The 20,461-nt window shown below is 37.1% G+C and overlaps 1 protein-coding gene across 6 annotated transcripts in view; it reads left to right on the top strand.

Moving 5' to 3' along the window:
• The window catches only part of LOC145691110 (adiponectin receptor protein-like), a 123,752-nt gene extending 107,589 nt beyond the window's left edge, over window positions 1-16,163 (top strand). For all 6 annotated transcript variants that reach the window (XM_081766812.1, XM_081766811.1, XM_081766810.1 and 3 more), the window contains 4 exons: window positions 2,376-2,556; window positions 9,025-9,212; window positions 9,642-9,835; window positions 12,859-16,163. In XM_081766812.1, coding sequence (XP_081622938.1) covers window positions 2,376-2,556; window positions 9,025-9,212; window positions 9,642-9,835; window positions 12,859-12,993 — 698 coding nt within the window. In that variant the 3' untranslated portion in view covers window positions 12,994-16,163. The remainder of the gene's footprint in view (window positions 1-2,375; window positions 2,557-9,024; window positions 9,213-9,641; window positions 9,836-12,858) is intronic.
• Window positions 16,164-20,461: the final 4,298 nt, after the last annotated feature.

Genomic DNA, 20,461 nt, shown 5'->3' with positions numbered 1-20,461 from the left:
GAATCTTGAAACATTGTCATGTGGCTGCATTCCAAAATGGCGCTCACCTGAACACTTTGCAGCTACTTTCTATTTCCTCTTCTCTATATGATGTTTATGATTAGTGGTTGTATTTCTAGCGTTCTGTGATGTTTCCACTATTTTCTGGTAAGTAATTAGTTTTAGTTTTAGTTATATTCCTCTGTTTTAGTTATATAATAAATCAAAGTAGAAATGGAAGTAGTAAAGACGAACTCAACAAAGGCTTGTTTCCTGAAAATGCACGGTGAACGTTCAAAATAATCATCTACTTATTTTATAACTAACTTGGAAGGGAAAGAGGAACGACTTGTACAGACTACCTGGCACACAACAGTTTGGTGTTACCACTCGAACACCTCAAGTATAATTTCGGAGCGTTCATATTGCACGGAACTTGTGTTGAATTTGCCGTTACTACCCGGAATGTCTCATTTGATGCTTTTGAACAAACTAAAAATGGACAATTAGCTTTCGAGACTCCTGGCTTTGCCAAGAGAAACAAGTGTCAGAGGTCTGAGATAACATATTTATTCAACGTATTCCCTATTGAGAGCAATGCACTTTTGACAGAATTGAAGTTTTTCTAGTCCATGAAAAAAAAAGTCCCTCAAACCAGCTCTCAACAGCTTGTGTGACTTCAGAAATGTCCTCAGAACGGTGACCCTTCAGATGTTTTTCCAGGTTGTGAAATAGAAAATAATCAGAAGGGGCCAGATCTGGAGAGTAAGGTGGGTGGTGGACCAATTAAAATCCCAGTGGGCCAATTTGGCAGCAACAGTGTTAGACTTGTGTACTGGCGCATTATCATGCAACATCGTGATCCCTTTTGTAAGCTTTCCACGGCGTTTCCTCTTAATTATCTCTTTCAGCTGGTCTAGAATATTAGCATAATATTCTGCGGTGATAAAGGCGCCATTCGGTAGGTAGTCCACCATTACAATATCAGCTTTGTCCCAGAAAACGGACCGGACGCCAGGACTATTTTTTTTAAGCTGATTTCTGGGTACTAAACTTTTTTTTTGTTGAGGGGGGGGGGCACTGTGGCACCATTCCTTTGACCTTTCCTTGGTTTTGTGATCATAAATATGGAGCCAAGTTTCATCCTCTGTCACTTGCCTAGCCAAAAAAATTATTTGTCTTTTTAAAATAATGCAAGGTGGCTTTGGATGTTTCGACACGTTCTTTTGGATCCTACTCAAAAGTTTCGGCACCCATTTCGCTGAAAGCTTGCGCATGTTTAGGACTGTGATAATATAACCAACTCGCTCTCTGAAGATGTTCAGTTTCTGGGCAGTCTTCCTGGCGGGTATTCGACGGTCTCTAAGAATCAGCACGTGGAGAGCATCGTATGTTTTCTGGTCTGGTGAGGTTGACGGGCGTCCACTGCGGGGCTCATGTTCCATCGTGAAATGGCCAGTCTTAAAATGTAATATCCAGGTTTTTACACAGCTGTATGAAAAACATTTTTCCCCAAGTATTTGGCACATCTGCATATGAATTCCCTTTGCAGACTTCCCTGGAGCCATAAGAACTTCGTAACGGTCCTCAGCTCCGACGACGTGAAACTTCCTTGTGCCTCTTCCATTTCACAGTCTACCTGCAATGACATGTTTACAATTAAGATTCAATTGCTTTTAACACAGTTACATATTAAGATATGAGGCTTTCATATGCCTCATAACAATTTTATTTGTCTACTTCAGTTTAAAGAGAACAAAACCAGGAACTTTTCAGGCCCTCCTCCCCTCGTAGCTTATCATTATCTCTATATTGAATGATACGTTTTAGAGTTATATAGTAAGATACAGATAGTTATTAAAATAATGTAAACATCATAAAATACATCTTACTCAGCAAAATGAAACTTACCTGATTAACATCTTAATTCTGTAGTACAGCGTATAATCCTCGGGAAATTGAGATCCATAACTCGTGAATCGTTTCTAGAGAAGCATGGAACAATTCTAAATACTTATACACAACTTTATGTTTCTCCTTTTACTGAGGGCGTCCCCTGTTCTTCTTTTTCGATATCTTGCCACTAGAATACATCACCTCCAACTAACTGCGGAAACACAATTTATTCTTCTTGAAAATGAGATAGATGTTCCCTTTACACCATCAATGTCTGGCCTATTGTACACACGCATGCGTGGTATATCGCCTCGCATATTACTCATTATAAGCCAGCTCAGCACTAACAGAAGACAACGATAGCTCACGCATGTTTAATGTTACTAGCCCTCAAAGATTACGTATTGCAGCACGTAGGCGTTTCCATTATTTTGATAAGCATTTGTACATTTATGCAATGTAGCGTATAGTATACACTACTTATGTTGTATTTGTTGCAGGTTGTGTGGCGTTCATAGGCGTTGCTACTTATTTCCTGACGAGGCCTTCGGTGGAGATCCAGTTGCAGGAGAAACTAGTGTTCGCTGCGTTCTTCGCCGGAGCAATTGTGTGCCTCGGAATGTCTTTTGCCTTCCATACCGTGCACTGCCATTCCGAGTGCGTCGGCAAACTCTTCAGCAAGTACGTTCTGTTTCTTTTATTTGTTCAAAACACAGTTCTTGTGACAAAAGGAAACAGTATATCTTACATACAGGCTGATGTATACTTTTTCCTTTTGTCGATAACTGCTATGGTATTACAATATTTTAAACAAGTAATCTATGAATAATCAGAGTTACGCGTGTGCAATAAACATGAAAGTCGCACTTCAGCGCTCATAATATATATATTTTTTGCACATTAAATATTACTAGACCTATAGGGTCTATAGGTCCCTGGTGGATCAGAAAATTCTTGTCTCAAACTGAATTATTACATCTGGCTTAACAATTTTGGAAGGTATAATTTAGGTCTGCTTATTCGTTGAAGTTTGCCGTCGAGGCTATTTGAGTCATAGACCTACAGTTGGAGACCACATGTACCAAAAATACATGGCTACCCACTAGACCAGCAAGTAAGGCACTATAAATATGTTTAATTGCATAGTTTTTGGACTAACGTAGAGGTGTTGTTATTTCTAGGCCTTGTGAACTTTCTCGTTCGAGGTGGATCACAACCACTTCTGTAGAAGAATCGTTGTAGCTCCTTTTTTAAGTTGTTTAGCCTAAGAAATAGCACTTGTGAGTCGTAGATGTCTCGTTTTCAAGCAGGCCTCCAGGGTTAAATTATTCAACTGAACTGGATATTGGTGGGGTGTTGGTTGTTTAACCATATTACAGTAAAACCTGTCTTTAGCGGAATCGAACGGCACTCGCAAAGGTTTTTGGTTAACGAAGGTAGACCTATTTAAAAAAGCATATAATGGACATAATCAGATAAAGTAAGATGCAGTACATACCTTACTCAATTTACGGTATTTATTCGTACTATGAATTAATACACAAACTTTCAATGAACGGAAAAAAATACTGTACACACTTTAACTTAATTTTTCAATAGTCATGGAAGGTTTTCTGTACACACCGATGCTTGTCTGCTGTACTTCCTACACAGATTTTAGCCTGAGAAACCATATTAAGTATATCATTGTTACTTCGACGTAATGCAAACGTTGCAGTTCCTTCAAGCATTTTACAAAATCTTGTTAAGACTTTAGCCTACACTCTTCAAACTCAATGCCATATTTCTCTTCTTCCTCTATCTTATCTTCTTCTTTCAGGCTTTCCATATAATTCTCAATTAAAGCATGTATATCCGTCGTGTCTGCTTCGGTTTCCACATCACTTTCTATTTTTGCTGGTTCGATCCCAGCTCGCGCCGTGTGGACTTTGTGGCGGGCAAACACCCAGCTCGTGGGTTTTTTCGGGGTTTTCCCGTTTCCTTCCATTTTCTTCATAGCATCATTTCATTCATCTCTCATCATCACCGTCTCCTGTAGCCTAACCGGCATAACCATGGGACGTAAAACTTAAAGATTTCATTTCATTTTTTCTAAACAGCATTTCTGAGAGCTCTGCTTCACTGTATTGATATTGATGGGTAAAAGTTGTGTAGAAATGACTCAAGAAATCACTCAGAACAACCATTGAGAATTTCCCGTAATTTTTTGCTACTTTGCTAATAAAATCATCTGTTAGCGAGAATATGCACTAATAAAATTAACGAACATTCTCTAGGGCTGTTGGCAGTGGTTTCTTGAGTGTCATTTTTAGTCTCTTTCAATCAATACCGTAATATATGCAATTTTAGGACTACAAGCTAAATTGTTTGTTACCTGTCTGAGAAACAGTAAACTAGGAATGCCAGGCAAGAGATTACTTTTTTAAAAGGAAATTAGAACCTGTAGAAAGCTGTCAGCAGCAAACAGAGCGAAGTATTGGGGAGAACAAAGGATAGCAAATAACACTAGTGAGCTAAGTAAAGTCTTTATTTAATTAATAATAAAGTACGTGCGTGAAACGTGAAATTTTCAAGTCTAAATATTGGTTCTATTCTCGGAATTAAAAACATGAAGTGATGTTTTTGACTTGTAAGAATAACACGTCAGCAGATGTTTATTCACAAAAATGCTTCTTTCTTTACTATCCTGTTATTTTGTCAATCTGTTAAAATAGCCGAGTAACGTAAAAACAAATTTTAAAAACATCTGTCTATACAAAATGGAATATAAAACTGTTTAAAGGCTAACTCGTCCTGTAGACCGCTGGACCTATTTTGATGATCTGTGGTAGTGAGTGGACTATGGCCTATCTACGTTTTAATCACAAGCGTAGCGTAGTCGCTAACGCTCTCGTCTTTGGTGTAAGCGGTCCCGATGAGGGATACTCGATTGAAAGAATGTAAAAGCTTTTTCAGGTTAGCCATCCTGAATGAGATTTTCCTCATTCACTCCACGCAAATGATGGGATGGTACCTAACATACAGGTTCCAAGCCATCTAATTCCTAATTTTAATCCTAGTTTTTTCAGAAGGTTCAAAATCTTATGGCAAAATTAACAATGTCTTATGAGGCCGTGAAGCTACGTAGAAAGGTGAAACTTCGTATGTAAATTTTTCATAAACATAAGGGGACAGTTCCACCAGCATTTATGAACGAGGAGAAGGGAGCATTTTCTATATAAATAAAACTAAATGTAACAATATATATTACTAAAAGGAGGAAACAACCGATTTAAATTTATTTTTACACACCAAATCTTCTGGAGGCGCGAATTCAATAACATATAAAGAGGGAAAATGTGATTGATTGGACCGGGATGGGACCGCGGTGGCTCAGTGACAAAGCGTTCACCTCTGGTGCATGGGGTCCTTGGTTCGATCCCAGCTCATGCCAAGTGAACTTTGCAATGGACAAACACCGTGTGCGTGGGTTTTGTCGGAGTTCTTCCGTTTCCTCCCACTTTCTTCATTCCACCATTTCATTCATTTCTTATCACCGTCTCCTTTAGCCTAGCCGGCGTAAACGTGGGACGTAAAACTTAAAAGACTTTCATTTCGAATCCGGGGTTTTTGGCATACCATGCCGATGTATTAATCACTACGCCACTGGCTTTAAATCGATTGTTACATTCTTTCATTAATATATGAAATTACAACCGTCAAAAGATGTTCTCAATATATGTCCAAGCATAGCAGGTAGGCTGTGGTCTGAGTGGAGGGCCGACTAAGGGAGTGAGAGTGTGTTGGGCTGTTGTGGGAAGCGAATTGCGTAGCGTAATGGTTAGCGCATCGGCACGGATATCGGAGATCCCAGGTTCGAGCCCCGGTTCAGTCAATCACTTTTTCACTCTTTGTATGTTATAAATGTACAGCGGCCAACTCTTCCTAAACCGCTGCACAGAATTTGATGATTTTTAATAGATGAGTGGGCCATGGCCTAACATACCGGTGAGAGAGTTATGTAAAAATAATGTAAAATGACCGATGCTAATGTGTAATCCATAGTTTTGGAGGTCGCTGAGATGAATTGTGACACTCTCGATGCCGGTTTGGTTTGGCGCTTCAAGTTACGAAGATGAAACTTGTAAAATAAACTTCTTATTAAAAAGAATTGCACACATGTCACATCGTTTTCAGAAATTCCATTTCTAAAGGGGAGGGAGAAAAGAAGTATTATATGTATTTTTCTCTGTCTCATTATCACGAGAAAACGACTTAACCGTTTGAAACTAATTTTTCTAACATATCACTTGGATCGAGGCGGTCAGGTTACTTTCATAAAAAAAATTATCTTAAAGGAGGAGGAGAGGCTTGAAAGATATGTTAAAGATAGAATATTTCACAAGCTCCACATGTTACCAAGAGGAATCTTGGTATAGTATAAACTCACTATTAAAAATAAGTGCATGTGTCGCAGGTTTTTGAAAATTCTGCTTCTAAGTGGAAAAGGAAGCACTTTCTGTAACATTTCTCTTAGTATATAAAAATAATCCCAATATAGCTTTCAAAAACCTATTCTGTCCGTGCGGGAAACGGATATTTCAGTTTAGTGGGATATAAATACTTGCAGTCCTAAAAGTAAAATGTGACTTCGCTCCTAAAATATCTAGGCAACTGAAGAACTGTTCGTTCAAATTGTGAATGGTCATTCAACTATTGCATTGTCAGTACCATAATTACTGACACGATAATCAATCTTCTGAAATGTTTTTGTGGTTGAATCTCTGCGAATTCCACAGACTATTGTTTGGAACTAGAGAGCCCTTCTTGTTGTTCGAAAATTGAAATGAAATCTTTTAAGTTTTACGTCCCACGATTATGGTGGCTAGGCTAAAGAAGACTGTGGTGATGAGAAATGAATGAAATGGTGGAATGAAGAAAGTGGGAGGAAACGGGAGAAGCCCGAAAAAAAAACACACACGGTGTTTGTCCACCACAAAGCTTACTTGGTGCGAGCTGGGATTGAATCCAGGACCTCATGCCCCAGAGGTGAACGCTCTATCACTGAGCCACCGCGACCCGGTTCTTGCTGTTCGAGTATTTGGCGCACCTGTCTTCTGTACACGAGGTCCCGGGTTCGATGCTGGTTCAAGAGTATCGAACGCAGTATAAAGAACGTAAATACAAAGCAGTCAATCGAAGGGAGAACCTTTCCTTCCCTCTGGAATGAGTATTTTCTTTCATTGTTGAAAATATTTAATTTCTCTTCTTTAAAATGCAAGAATCCCATTTTATGTTTGTTACAATTAGAAAAGAAAGGTGTTTCCAATTTAAATTGAAATTTTCAAGCAATAAAAAAAAAAAAATAATAATGTACTTTAACAGTTACTGACAAATGTACATTAAATTGCAATATAGTTCAAATTTTATATTCCAGTTCGGCGTTTCTCAACTTCTTTTTCCTTTGGGGCTCGCCAAAGTACGTTTCAAACTTTCACAACACCCCTGCATGTGATTTTTTCCCCCTAGATAAAAAAAAAAAAAAAAAAAAAAAAAAAAACAAGCACATAAAAATATACATTTTTTTTAAAAAAATATGGAAGGACTGTGAAATACAAATCTCAGAAGCAAATTACGTAAGACTCTTGAATAGAAACATATTAACCTAAAAGAAACTTATGACTTTTAAGCAGGAATATGAAAAACAAATTTTACCATTAGAAATATAGGAATTAATTATGGAATGACTATGAGATACAAATCTCAGAAGCAAATTATGTAAAACTCTTGAATAGAAACATATTTACCTAAAAGAAACTTACGACTTTTAAGCAGGAATATGAGAAAGAAATATTACCATTAGAAATATAAAAAACATCAAACATAAAATCTCGAAACACACCAATGTGTCGCGACACAGCGATTGATAAATGCTGCTCTAGTTAAACATATCATTAGGATTTCAGAAAAAATAAACAAACGACATTAAGTATATATGTTAATTCAAGAAAATGTTAATATTTTTAAGGAACACACGTAAGTTTTTCACTCATCTCAACCTGCCTAAACAGTGCAATATTTCAGAAAATGCTTGATTTTCTTTTTTCAGCATAAGACGTTGCTAGTTTTTTCATGTGTTCCCATTTCTTACATATTTTATTGTTAAAATTTCGTAGATGTGTGCATCTTTTATAAAACATCTTCAAAAATTTATAACTTAGAACATAATTTTGATGAAACCGAGTCTATAAAGTATACTTAGTTTTTCGGTGATATTGCCTCAATTGAATTTAAACAGGTTTTCTCTTTTTAAGTACACCTAAATAACCCATTGCTTTTTACACTTTATTTATATATTAAAATGCCACATTTTGTATATGTTTGTGATCAAGAAAAGTTTATATGTTCGTGGACAATTCTTTCGACAGTGAGTTCTCGGGAATCATAAGCTCTAGAAAGATGCCATTTACACTAATCGATTGTAAATTTCCTGTTGATTGTTCAGTTCTAATTGAATATTTTTAAAAAATGGCCACTATGTCTTTACATTTTTTAGGGGTACATTGGAAGTGTTTAAATTTAAAAAAAATCACATCCTACGAATTATACATTCCAACACCACATATTTGCATGCAGGGGTTGCATATCTCTCAGGCGTTTTGCTTCATGACCAAATGCTAATGAAAAACGAAGCATAACCATATCTCCAGTCTAAGATGAATCTTTATCGTGTAGGGTGTTTTGCCCAATGAACACCATATATCACTGACATTATAATTAATTGTGTAAGTAATGTATTTGCTTATTACATACTGCATGCAAGAAAAAAGAAAACACTGATCATACATGAATTAAAAACTCCAACCAGAAGTAAGCTAAAATCTTGCAAACGGTGCAAGATATTGAAACAAATAATGAAAAAAATCTCCCATTTTTGGTACTCCTTGCCGATTTTTATCGAGACGTCTTTGACTTGTGTCTGTAAAGGGACATGTACACATGTTGTGAGAAATGACAAGGAGATTCATGCTCATATGTGAATGATACGTTGTGTAGAGAACGCAGGTACAAAACATTTTGTTTATTTTTCATGAATGTAATTAGTGATTCACTTCGTTTAACTCCTGTGTATTGCAAGTTATAGTAGTTAATTTCTTTATTTTGTTTCAGGTTAGACTATTGTGGTATTGCAATGCTTATCATGGGTTCGTTTGTCCCGTGGTTGTATTACGGATTCTACTGTGATTTCCAGCCGAAGTTAATTTATTTAAGCATTGTGATTGTTCTGGGCATCGCCTCCATTGTCGTTTCCTTGTTTGACAGATTCAGCGAACCTAAATATCGATCAGTCAGAGCAGGTGAGTTCTTTAGCTTTCTAAGCAGTGTGGGTAACGTGTAAAGGTTAATTCATGCTCTCTGCTTCCATAATTGAAACATGTTCCTAAATTTGAGAAGTTTATCCTTGACCTAAGCTGTTAATCAAGTGCTTTCTCTGTCGAGTTTTGTTCATATCTTCCTAAGGCCAATGCTCCTGTAATAGTAAATACTCATATTTCTTTCATTTCTCAAACTAGCTGATTTATTCTTGAGTTTGAGATGTTATACCAGATTAATTTTCAATTCTTTCAAAAGATTATGGATTTTAAGGAAATAAATAAGAGTTAAGATAGGATCGAAACGAGATTTATGTTTCAAGTTATCTTGGGTTCAGTTCTCGTCCTATTTTCTCGTGAAATTTTGAAGCAAGTGTTTTATATAATGTTTTCATTGAATGCTTATGTTTTTAGGTGTATTTATGGGTTTTGGACTGAGTGGCGTGATCCCTGCTGTACATTACGCAGTGGCCGAAGGATGGTTCAATGCCATCTCCCAGGCGTCACTCGGATGGCTTATTCTTATGGGCTGCCTCTACATCCTCGGAGCCATTCTCTATGCACTCAGAGTCCCAGAAAGATTCTTCCCTGGAAAATGTGACATTTGGGTGAGTACAACGTTCAATTTGACATTATTATTCATCTCTATTATCTGTTAACTCAGTTCCAAACAAATACGAGGGCTGTCTAGAAAGTAAACAGACGTTTTGAAATTTAAAAAAAGTAACAATGAACAAAATAAAATTGTACCTTTCAAATTATACATTTGAAAGGTACACTCTTAAGCTGTATTTCCACATAATCGAAATGCAAATTAAGGCATTTATCATACTATGGCATAACTTTTATCAATATCATCGCGGTTAGAAATGTGCCGCCTGCGATTTCAACCACTGCCTCACACCAGCATGTAGTTCGGCGTCAGTAGCAAAGCGTTGCGTAGCGAGCCATGTCTTCATCGCTGTGAACAGGTGGTAGTTGCTCGGCGCCAAAGCCGTTCTATGAATCACTATACTCTTCTCCCTTTCGAAAGTAAAAGCTTAAGCATATAGTAAAAGCAATATACATTATATTTTAAAATTAGTATTAATCAGTGGCGTATTTAAGGGGGACTATCGGGCTCAAGCCACCCTCAAAATAAATTTATTACTTTTTCGCATTTCACGTATAACAATAATTCTTCTTACCATTTCTAAGAATTTTATTTTACGTTCTTTGTTCAGAAATAATACTGTATTTGTGAAATTTCATTCCGTGTAAGAACCGCGTTCTTCTTTTCTTTCTGTGGGGCCGCTGTGGTTCAAACCCTGCTCCCGCCAAGTGAATTTTGTGGTGGACAAACACTGTGCGTAGGTTCCTCGGGATTCTCCCGTTTCCTCCCGCTTTCTTCATTCCACCATTTCATTCATTTTTCATCATCACAATCTCATTTAGCATAGCCGGCATAAGCGTGGAACGCAAAACTTAAATATTTCATAAAGGTTTACGTACATTATTAATAAGAGTTACCTTAGTGATTTAGGTGAGATCTGGGCTCAAGGCATCACTGAATACACAGAAATTTTTGCTCGCAATGAATTAAGAGCCTAAAAGATTATCTCTGAATATCAACAAAATATTTTTAAATATATGAAAGTTACAACGCGATTACAAGGAAATGTTAATGAAATCTTTCTGCAAATATGGTTCTCTTATTTGATTATCTATTTTAACTTGTTTTGTGTGTTTTATTTAGCGGTTTCCGTAAATGTATCTAAATGTTAAAGAAAAACATAAGTAAAAAAAAACTAGTATTCATCGCAAACCAAAGTATTCTTTAAATAACGCTTTCGGAAAACCTGGTTCCCATCTTCAGCTTAAAACAGTTCGAAGTGAATTTGAAATATGGAAAAGAAATATGGGTAGGTAAATAAATGGTTAAAAAAGAAATTAAAAAAAAAAATACGTGAAGCATACAACTTCTTGTCACATAAAGGTCAACACATGTTACTGGCCACTCGCTGATCACTGTTCATTGTTTTTCACTTTGAACTGGATATCGCCAGTCCCTCCATCAACGAATAACAGATGTTGGGGCTGACAAAAGGATTGGTGTCTCTTTGGTTCCACGCATCTCTGCTAAGATTAGGAAAATATTACAGAAATATATCAAGGTTTCAGAAGTTCCCCCTAAGTCCATAGAAAAATATATAACAAATTTTAAAGCATATTTTACAGACCCTCGTCAGTAGTGGTATTTATCGTACTAAGTGTCATTGTAGGCCAAACGAAGAGGAATATTTATATGAGAATTGGCAAGCACATTCGTACATCAAAGTCTAGTAATTCACAGCAGTTGTCCGGATTGGCAGCGTACTTCAAAGAGAACAATCACAATATTGCTGATTTATGTTTGGTACACAGGGCAAAAACAATGACAGAACGCAAAATTATAGAAGCGTACTATATTCAGAGAGACCTGCACTTAAGAGGTCCTATCACAGCTAAATTAAAATACCACTAACTTTGCAGTAATTATGTGATATCTTCAAATAGATAAAAGATAATCGAAATGTGGAACAAGAGCACGCTAGACAATATTATTTTGCATGACGTACCGTTGTCAAGAGTCACCTAGTAGTTTCCTGTTCGCAGCCATTTATAAACGCGAAAATAAATTCCGATTTTCTAAGTGGCTGGAAATCGAAAGCAGATAAGTGAGCCGTGATAATGGTATCTCATGTAAAATAATATTGTCTAAGGAGCTCTTGTTCCACTTTTCGGTTATCTTGTATCTATTTGAAGATATCACATAATTACTGTAAACTTAGCGGTATTTCAATTTCCCCGTGATGGGGCCTCTTAATTTAGACAGAGGAAACACAAATGCAATTTGGAATGGGCTTTTTATCACGTATTTCCGCCGGTTGGAAGAAAGCACACACACACACACACACACACACACACACACACACACACACAAAAAAAAAAAGTGAAGAATAATGACCAGTGACTGGCTAGTAACAGGTGATGATCTGTGTGTGACAAGGAATTGTGCGTTTCACATATTTTTTAAAATTCTTTTTTTTAACTCATCCATATTTCTTTTCCATGTTTTAAGTCACTTCGAACGGTTTTAAGCTAAAGAGGGGAAACCAGGTTTTCCGAAAGCGCTACTTAAAGAGTACTTCGGTTGCGGTGAATACTATAGCAGGGCCAACAAGAGATGGTCTCTGAAGTTTCTTACCACACGAGGAGAGAAAATGCAGCCCCTACTTTGATGCTACTGTTATCAATCACGGTCACCTTGTATCACACCATTAATTAATTTGCCATTATAGATGCACCGAAAAAAGCCTTGACATGTGAGTAATTAATAACGGCGCTGCAGCTGTCAGAGTCCGTCTCTTGCTGGCTCCACTATAGCTTCTTAAATGTTTCTCTAAATGTAATCACCGCTCGCAATACACAGCGGTATTTAAATGCTATACAATTTCTTTATAATTTATTGTTAAACATTATACTGCACATGATTAACAGACTAAAATAGTGTAGTTATAAGAAAATATTTGTGTGTTGAACGTTATTAGAATATGTGGATATATTATATTGTTTTCTTCTGCGTATGTTATAAACCTTCGTTTTCTTTCAGTTTCAGAGCCATCAGATATTCCATGTCCTAGTAATCGCAGCTGCCTTTGTCCATTACCACGGTATTTCGGAGATGGCAATGTACAGAATGACCATCGGGGAGTGTGATGCACAAAACCCGCCAATCACGTTTTGAAGAAGCGAGGAGAAAGAAAATTACCAGTATTTCTTGAGAAGCCACTGGTTAATGATAATCGATCAGTAGTTTCATGTTCTACAAGTTTTTTTTAGACGATTATTTAAGAATAAAATAAACGATGAAATATTTATTTAAAAAAATTAAAAAAAAAAAGAGGGGCCAAAAATACAAACGAAGTGAGGTACTATCGTAATCTATGAGCTAAGCGTTCAGTGTTGTCAAAGTTTCGGATTTCACACATGGCATAATATCATGTGTTATTTTGTAAGGAAAAAGGAAAAGCTAATTGTAATCATGTAAGAGGCACTTGTTTTGATTCCAGAGTTTTTTTTTTTTTTTTTTTTTTTTTTTTTTTTGCATAATGATGTAGCAGTTTTCCTTTTATACACCAACAGATATAAGCACTAATCGAAACTTCTTCGACTTTCATATGAACAGAAAACAATTTGTGATAGAAACGAATAATTGACATATTATCAGTCTTTTTGTGGTTTTCTGAAAGTTCAGTTGAAGCATATGTATTTAAATACAATGTACGGGGGAAGTCAAATTAAAATTTGACTCAGATTGAGGAATCTTGCTTTGTTTCAATGATAGGATGGTTTGAAGAGTGGCAGACGCAGCGTGTTGTTCCTTCTTTGAGTAGGAGGGTATCTAAACTCACCGAAATCCATCGAATTGTAAAAAAGTACAGCAGCCAATGTACGATTTGTGTCAGAAGACCCCAAAGAAAACACTTCCGCACTCGAATAGAGCCCGAAAGTACTGCTGCCACCTGTCGATTACTATGAAAACTTTGTTCCAAACTTTGAGAAAATTCATGGTCTGTTTCTAAACTTTACGTTTTTCATTTGACTTCGCCGTAGTGTGAACTGATATAAATCACAAGTTCTTCGGTTTTAGAATCGCTATAAATTGTATTAATTTGTTAGGGGCTTATAATGGTTCGACATCACATGACTAAGAACCATGAGGTCATATGAACACAGCCTTTCATATGGAACATAGCAAGTTTAATTTAAAACCATTCCATTTGGAATGTTATTTTTGTCGGAAAAGAGAAACTTCGAAGCGAGAAATGAGGGGTTGCATTTTCAGAATTTTATTTGTACATATAAAACTGATCTTTAACACTAGTTAGTGTAAGAAAAATAAATATTTCTAATGGCAGTATATTATTTATTTTGTCACAAGTGTTACTTTTAAGCATAATACATAAATAATAAAATAATTTAGTATATCAATGTTTTTTAAACTTTGATTTTGTGCAAACACACGACTTGGATCACAACGGCTAATTGTTACTCAAAGAATAGGCCACTGACCTGGAAAAGCTGGAAAGATTAAAGAATTCAGCTTACCTGTAAAAAGTCCTGGAAAAGTCAGGGAATTTCATGAAAAGCTGAAAAAGCTTGAAAAAGTACGGAGGTTTACCACCCAGAACCTATTTCTTTGTTTGCCATACGCGGCTATTTGCCGGAAGATATTTTATAAAATAAATTGCTTGGTTTTGCAAAGTCTCCATCTACCTATACACACACACTATATTCATGTACTTGCATATTGGATAAAGAAACCCCTGTTTTTTGAATACACTATATATAGATCCGGAAATTTGTAAATCGTGACCTGGGGAAACCTGGAAAAGTCAGGCAAATTCGTGCTCGCCAGATGAGTGGGATCTCTGTAAAGTTAAGTTTGAATCACGTTAATCGTTCGAAGAATATTTACAGGGTTTGCCACTGGAAAGTGTTGACAGGTAATCGAACTCAGTATTTCATTGTGAATATTTATGGACACTTTTTAACAGTAGGAACGACAAGCTCTTCTGTAGATTTTTTTTTTTTTTTTTTTAATTATGGAAATAACTGTAATTCGTATAAGTCAACTTTACCCATAAATTTAGAATCATATAACTAAAAGCAATTGTAATGACTTTCTACTACTGTTATACTTGGTCGGAAAATCGTTGTGCCAAGGTAAAATGGACGTTAAATTGTATGTATTTGACAACTACGCTGAAAATACATGAACTACTGAAAACTAATTGAAGTATATAAGAAGAGGCTACTGAAAAGTATAAATATTCAATGTAGCCTTTTTCTGTTTTCTAATACGTGTCTCCTAAGGTTTGATTTATGCCTCTATATTTGTAAGGGGATCAAAACAATGACTGGAGACCTCATATAGATACGATAGTTAGGAGGTAAAACTTGTAAAGGATGAATTGAGACATTTGAAAAGAGGTTACTGACAGATTATTCTCAGTGATTATTGTTCGACTTTCTTTCAGGTTACTATTATGTAATTCAAGTGGATTAAAGAACACCTAATCTGTCGGTATATTTCTGTAACGTGACACTCTACTACGATGTCATAGGTGGTCAACCATTTAAAAAATGGCCCACCGTTATCAAAAAGTTTGAGTTAAATGCAGTTCCAATACAGTTCTGACTAATTGAAACGAAATATTTTAATTATAGTTGAACTGCGTAGCTGACATACGTAAACAAATAGTGTAAAGTTTTCTGCGAGTGTGGTGCTGAAGAGAGTGACATTCTCTTCATAAAATCTCCATAACAGTGCATAATATATAATTCAATGTTTTTGGGAAAGTGAGACAAGATTACTTTGCCAAGCTCTAAAGCTCGACAGTGTCCATCGACTAATCCTGTTATTTAGGTTGCGTATGAATAAATTTTTGTTCTATTTTTGTTAAGCAGTTGTCAAAGGTAAGGCTAATTGTGAGGTTGTGGATGTTTTTGTGCTGACGTTGCTTGCGTGCAGCGAGACAGCTTGAAACTAAAAATATTCCTAGGATATTTGTTTCTTTAATCCTGGAAACCCTGAGAGTGGAAATGTACTTATTTTGTTTAAATTTTGATCCCTGTGTGTACCATGTTTGAGAATCCGAAACTTTGTCCAATGATCTCACTTGTGGTCAAAGGGAATGGGAAGGGGTTGTTGACTGTTGAGAGTTTATAGCTGCTGCCTGCGAGGATTTGAAAGTGGTTTCGTTACTTTTGCCACAAAACAAAAGGACAGACAAACACATTCAAATAGATCTGAGTTAGTTTGAGAAACCTGTAAATCCTGCACGCTGTACCACTGATTCTTGTTGAAGATTGTTTTATTAAAATAAAAATAACAGCTATTCTATATTATAACATGTGGCTATTTTTATTTATCCTAACATACCCTTCCTAGAAACTTTCTAAACAAGTTTACAGTTTGTGCAACTCATTTTTACAGGTGTTTCAAAATGAACTATCGGATTTCAAGTGTCTGTAAACATGGAATTTGTACAGGCTCAATTCTTATCGACTATAGTTTAACGAAATAGTCATCCCTAAATGGTGTGTGAGACTTCTTTTAGTAACATGGACTAGTTGTGTTGTTGTCATATTCACTCCAGGAAACTCGTTACTGATTTCAGGGTCGTGATGATGCAGGTTTCCATGAAGGTGGGAAGCAAAATGCGTCCGTAATGTACAAGGTAACCAAAAAAGTTCTTGCCGTTTTTGACGTCCTAATTAATCATGCGCTCTCAGAGAGGAAACGAAATGACGCAGGCACCTGCCAAGCGGTCGAGAGTTAGTCTGACCATCGACTTTGAGTAATTCAGGCACGTTCCACTCAGAGTAGTCATAGCTTGTCGAGTATCGAGGATAAATTGAGGTATCGAAGCAGCTTGTTCGCGTCTTTTTGTTGTGTGACTTTAAATTGAGCCTGTCTAATGTAACATCATTTCGCTACATATGCCAGGGATTTAGGGAGAATGCCGTGAACGAACGCACCGCCAGGCATTGGTTCCAGAAATTCCTTTCGGGAGATATGAACCTTTCGAATGAACCTCACAGTGGTTGATCAAATGTGTTGCATGACGAAGCACTAAAAGCAGCCATCCAGGAGGACAGTGGACTAACGTGCGAATGAATTTGTAGATAGGCTCCATGTTTCCGCTGAAAATGTCAGACTGAACCTGCATGGAATAGACAAGTATAACAAGTTAAGGAAGTGAGTACCCCACACATTGTCAGCAGGCAACAAGGAACAAGAACCTGAACACACTCATATTTGATCGCTTGCTCAGTGGTGACGAAAAGTGGGTCCTTCGTGACACTACCAAGCGTGCCAGATATTGGTTGTCACGTGACCCTGTTCTTCACACCTCAAGACACCTCTGCGCCCACGAAATGTTATACTCTTTCTATGGTGGAATTTTCAGCAAGTAGTGCATACGAGCTCCTTCCAGCTGGTCAAACCATCCCTACTGACCTCTACTCCCAACAGTTGCAAAAGGTACACAGTACATTGCGGTGGAAGGAGACATTGCTGAATCGCAAGGGTGTTATGCTCCTGCACGATAATGCCAAGCCACATATGGCAAAGAGGACCCGGGAGACCCTTCCAGCAACTTGGCTGGGAGACTGTGCCATGCACCATATTCACCAGATCTTGTATCAACAGATTACCACCTGTTTCATTCCCTCGGCAACTACCTCCGTGGGAGAGCCTTCGCAAATGAGGGGAAACCTGCGGAAGGCACTTACGGACTACTTTGCATGTACAATCTCCGAATTTTATCACGAAGGTATTGTGCAGCTGTAAGAACGTTGGCAAGGGGTGTTGGATGATGATGGAGATTATTTCGAAACCTAAAGGTAAGTACTGACCACTGTATTATTACTGCTCTAGAACGGCATGAACTTTTTAGTTACCTTGTATTTCCAGAGTTAATAATAATGATAATAATAGTATTAAGTCAGTTGACCTAAAAGTCTCTTGTAGAACACAGTCATGGGATTCGCTGTGACTAATGTGGAATACATAGATTTTCGTTGAGGTAATGGGGAACACCTCTATACCAAGAAGATGGTGTTCCATCGTCTTAAAAATTGCAATTGCCAGAATCTTTGACCATAAAACAGCTAATTCTAAAGAGGATAATGACACGAATACTAAGTCAATGTGTTTTCAGTGGGAAGGAATGGCTGTAAGAGTTTGCTCGAAAAATGATACAGAAGACGTTGTCTGGAGTTTTAGGCTTATGCACAATGGTTTCATGTGTAATTTGGAGTCTTCACATGCGAATAAGATGCCGATTCATTTTTCCATTTAAATGAGATATAACTTATTGTACACAAACCGCAGAGTGAAAGTGTCGTATTTTACGTGTTTCCGCTGTAACTGACCTTGTGAGTTTGCAATCCATATGGGTTCGTACGTACTCGATGTTGAAGAGATAGCACAGAATAGTTGTGTAGGTGCAGTGCATTGACATCCAAGTCCTACGTTGAAAACTTCCTTTCTAATAGAGTCTTAAGTCACACAAGATCGTTGTGTGCTTTTGCTTCTGCACGAACACCCTGTTGCTTGGCATCGTGTGTATCACCCACAGTTGTTACGGTAGTTCGGTGAAGTCCCTCCATAGCCTTCACTACTGATACCTCTTCTGATTCATCCCTTTCTCTTATAAACGTTAGTGTTAGTACTGTGTAGTTGTAATCTTTAGAAACTGATTCCCTCTGTCATGTGGTCTGCTAATTAAATGTAAGGTTTAAATGCTGTAAACAACAACAGATACCATCTACTTACGTTGTATATATTGTTATATATAATATACTGCCGGTCAAAAGTTTCCGGACAGGCGCTTTAATTATATTTCAATAAAATATTATATTTTTGTGTAGCTCTCTGTAATGTCTCAGAATAATAAATGTATCTTGCTTTTCTAAACTGATATTTACACCTAGCAAAGAAGAAAGATTATTGCGATGTCAGTTTTTTTTTTTTTTTTTTTTTTTTTTAAGTGAAATTAACGGTAAAGTTCATGTAATAACTTTGCTCGATCGAAGTAGGGAATATTCTTTGGTCAAAAGGAAATATTGCTCCTCCAAATGGGAATAACCTTCCTTTTTTTAAAAAAAAGAAAAAGAAGAAGAAGAAAGTATAAGGGAGAGTGCAGTGAATAACAGTGTTTCTGTACACTTTTTCTCCCTGTTTCTGAGTACCGTTGCTATGATTGTTGGAAAACATGTGTAGAGGTAAGATCTTAAGGTAGGTTCCTACTGAAGTCATTGCGCTTCCTGGGACTTTTCTATTTGCGAAATAGCTTCCAAACTGAAGTTAGTTCCTCCTGCTGTTGGCGATACCATCAAACGTTTTCAGCAAATAAAGAATGCGGATAGAACTAGGACGTTTCATATCATGTCACGTGTGAGAGATCGCACTACTGTAGTGTCCAGTACAATAAACGGGAAGCTTACTACACTGGAACTCCAATAGGAATTTAATGATGGTTATCCTACAAAAATTTCAAATAGCATTGTGCAACGATGATTCGAGTAGCTGGATTCTGGGACAGAGTTGCTGTGCGGAAACCATTGTTGCCAGGTGCAGCAGTACGTTCCAGTAAGTCCGTTACATGTTCAATGGGCTTACAGTCTGGTGAGTTCAGAAGTCATAGGGTAGTGTTGTCAACTCAAGTTGTGAGGCTTCATCGATTCTGTAGTGATCGTAGCCCGATGACATATTGAGTTAACCTGCTAGAATAGTGTACTGTTATAAGCAGTGATGTAATGCTAATTTTTTTAGCTGGGTATACGCTCCATTCCTTGTTATATAGATAAATAGATACATACATAGATGGATAGGATGTTTCAAAATTACTATTACAGCGATTGAGGGTTGAAAGTAGACAGGGAAACATGCAGAAACAAGTTTATTACACCGAACTCGAAAGCGGTGTCCTTTCCGACTTATGAGTGCGGAAAAGTTCTAAAAAAAATGAACTTTGAGCATTAATAGCGGAAAGACTAATAGACAGTGTTTTATCCAGTCCCCTCGGTTTTGGGGTGAATCTGAAGTTCTGGGGAGAGCCCATTAAAAATGTGGAAAGTTACCGTGAACCTTATACACATTTTTAATAAACCAACGTATTTTACATTTTAAGTTTTAAAAGAAAGCAGTGCAATTCTTATCTAAGAAGTGGTCAGTTTAAACGAGATACTATCTGGTTTTGCCGTACTGAATGGTATCCTGTTTTGTCCGACTCTGTAATGATTTAGACAATATGGCATCACAGCTTTGCTTATAGGAGAAAGTAACACCCATACAAATTCTCATTGTTAGTTCTTAGATACTTCTGATATAAGTAGCTTATAAGGGTATTACATAAGAAATACCCGGATGTTAGTGCAAACTAGCCAAGTCGTGCGCGTTTTCATTTCCTTTAAAATCGTGTTTTCCGCAAGGAAAAATAAACTTTTGGTGAAAAATAAACTTTTCCGTACCAACATAAACATTACGGGAACCATTTGTTAACTCTAGTTCAGTACACAGTGCTATGATAGTGCAGTGGAGTGCATAGTTTATGTTCAGTAGGTCGTGTGTGCATGTCGTATGCTGCATGCAACAAGGGACAAAGCACTCCCCACACCCACGCCACGCACTGACGCTCAAA

The sequence above is a fragment of the Thermobia domestica genome, chromosome 7 (assembly GCF_964235325.1).
Source record: "Thermobia domestica chromosome 7, izTheDome1.hap1.1, whole genome shotgun sequence".
In the NCBI taxonomy this organism is placed as follows: Eukaryota; Metazoa; Arthropoda; class Insecta; order Zygentoma; family Lepismatidae; genus Thermobia; species Thermobia domestica.
The sequence above is the reverse complement of the archived record's forward strand: the minus strand, read 5'-3'. Positions and strand labels throughout refer to the sequence as shown.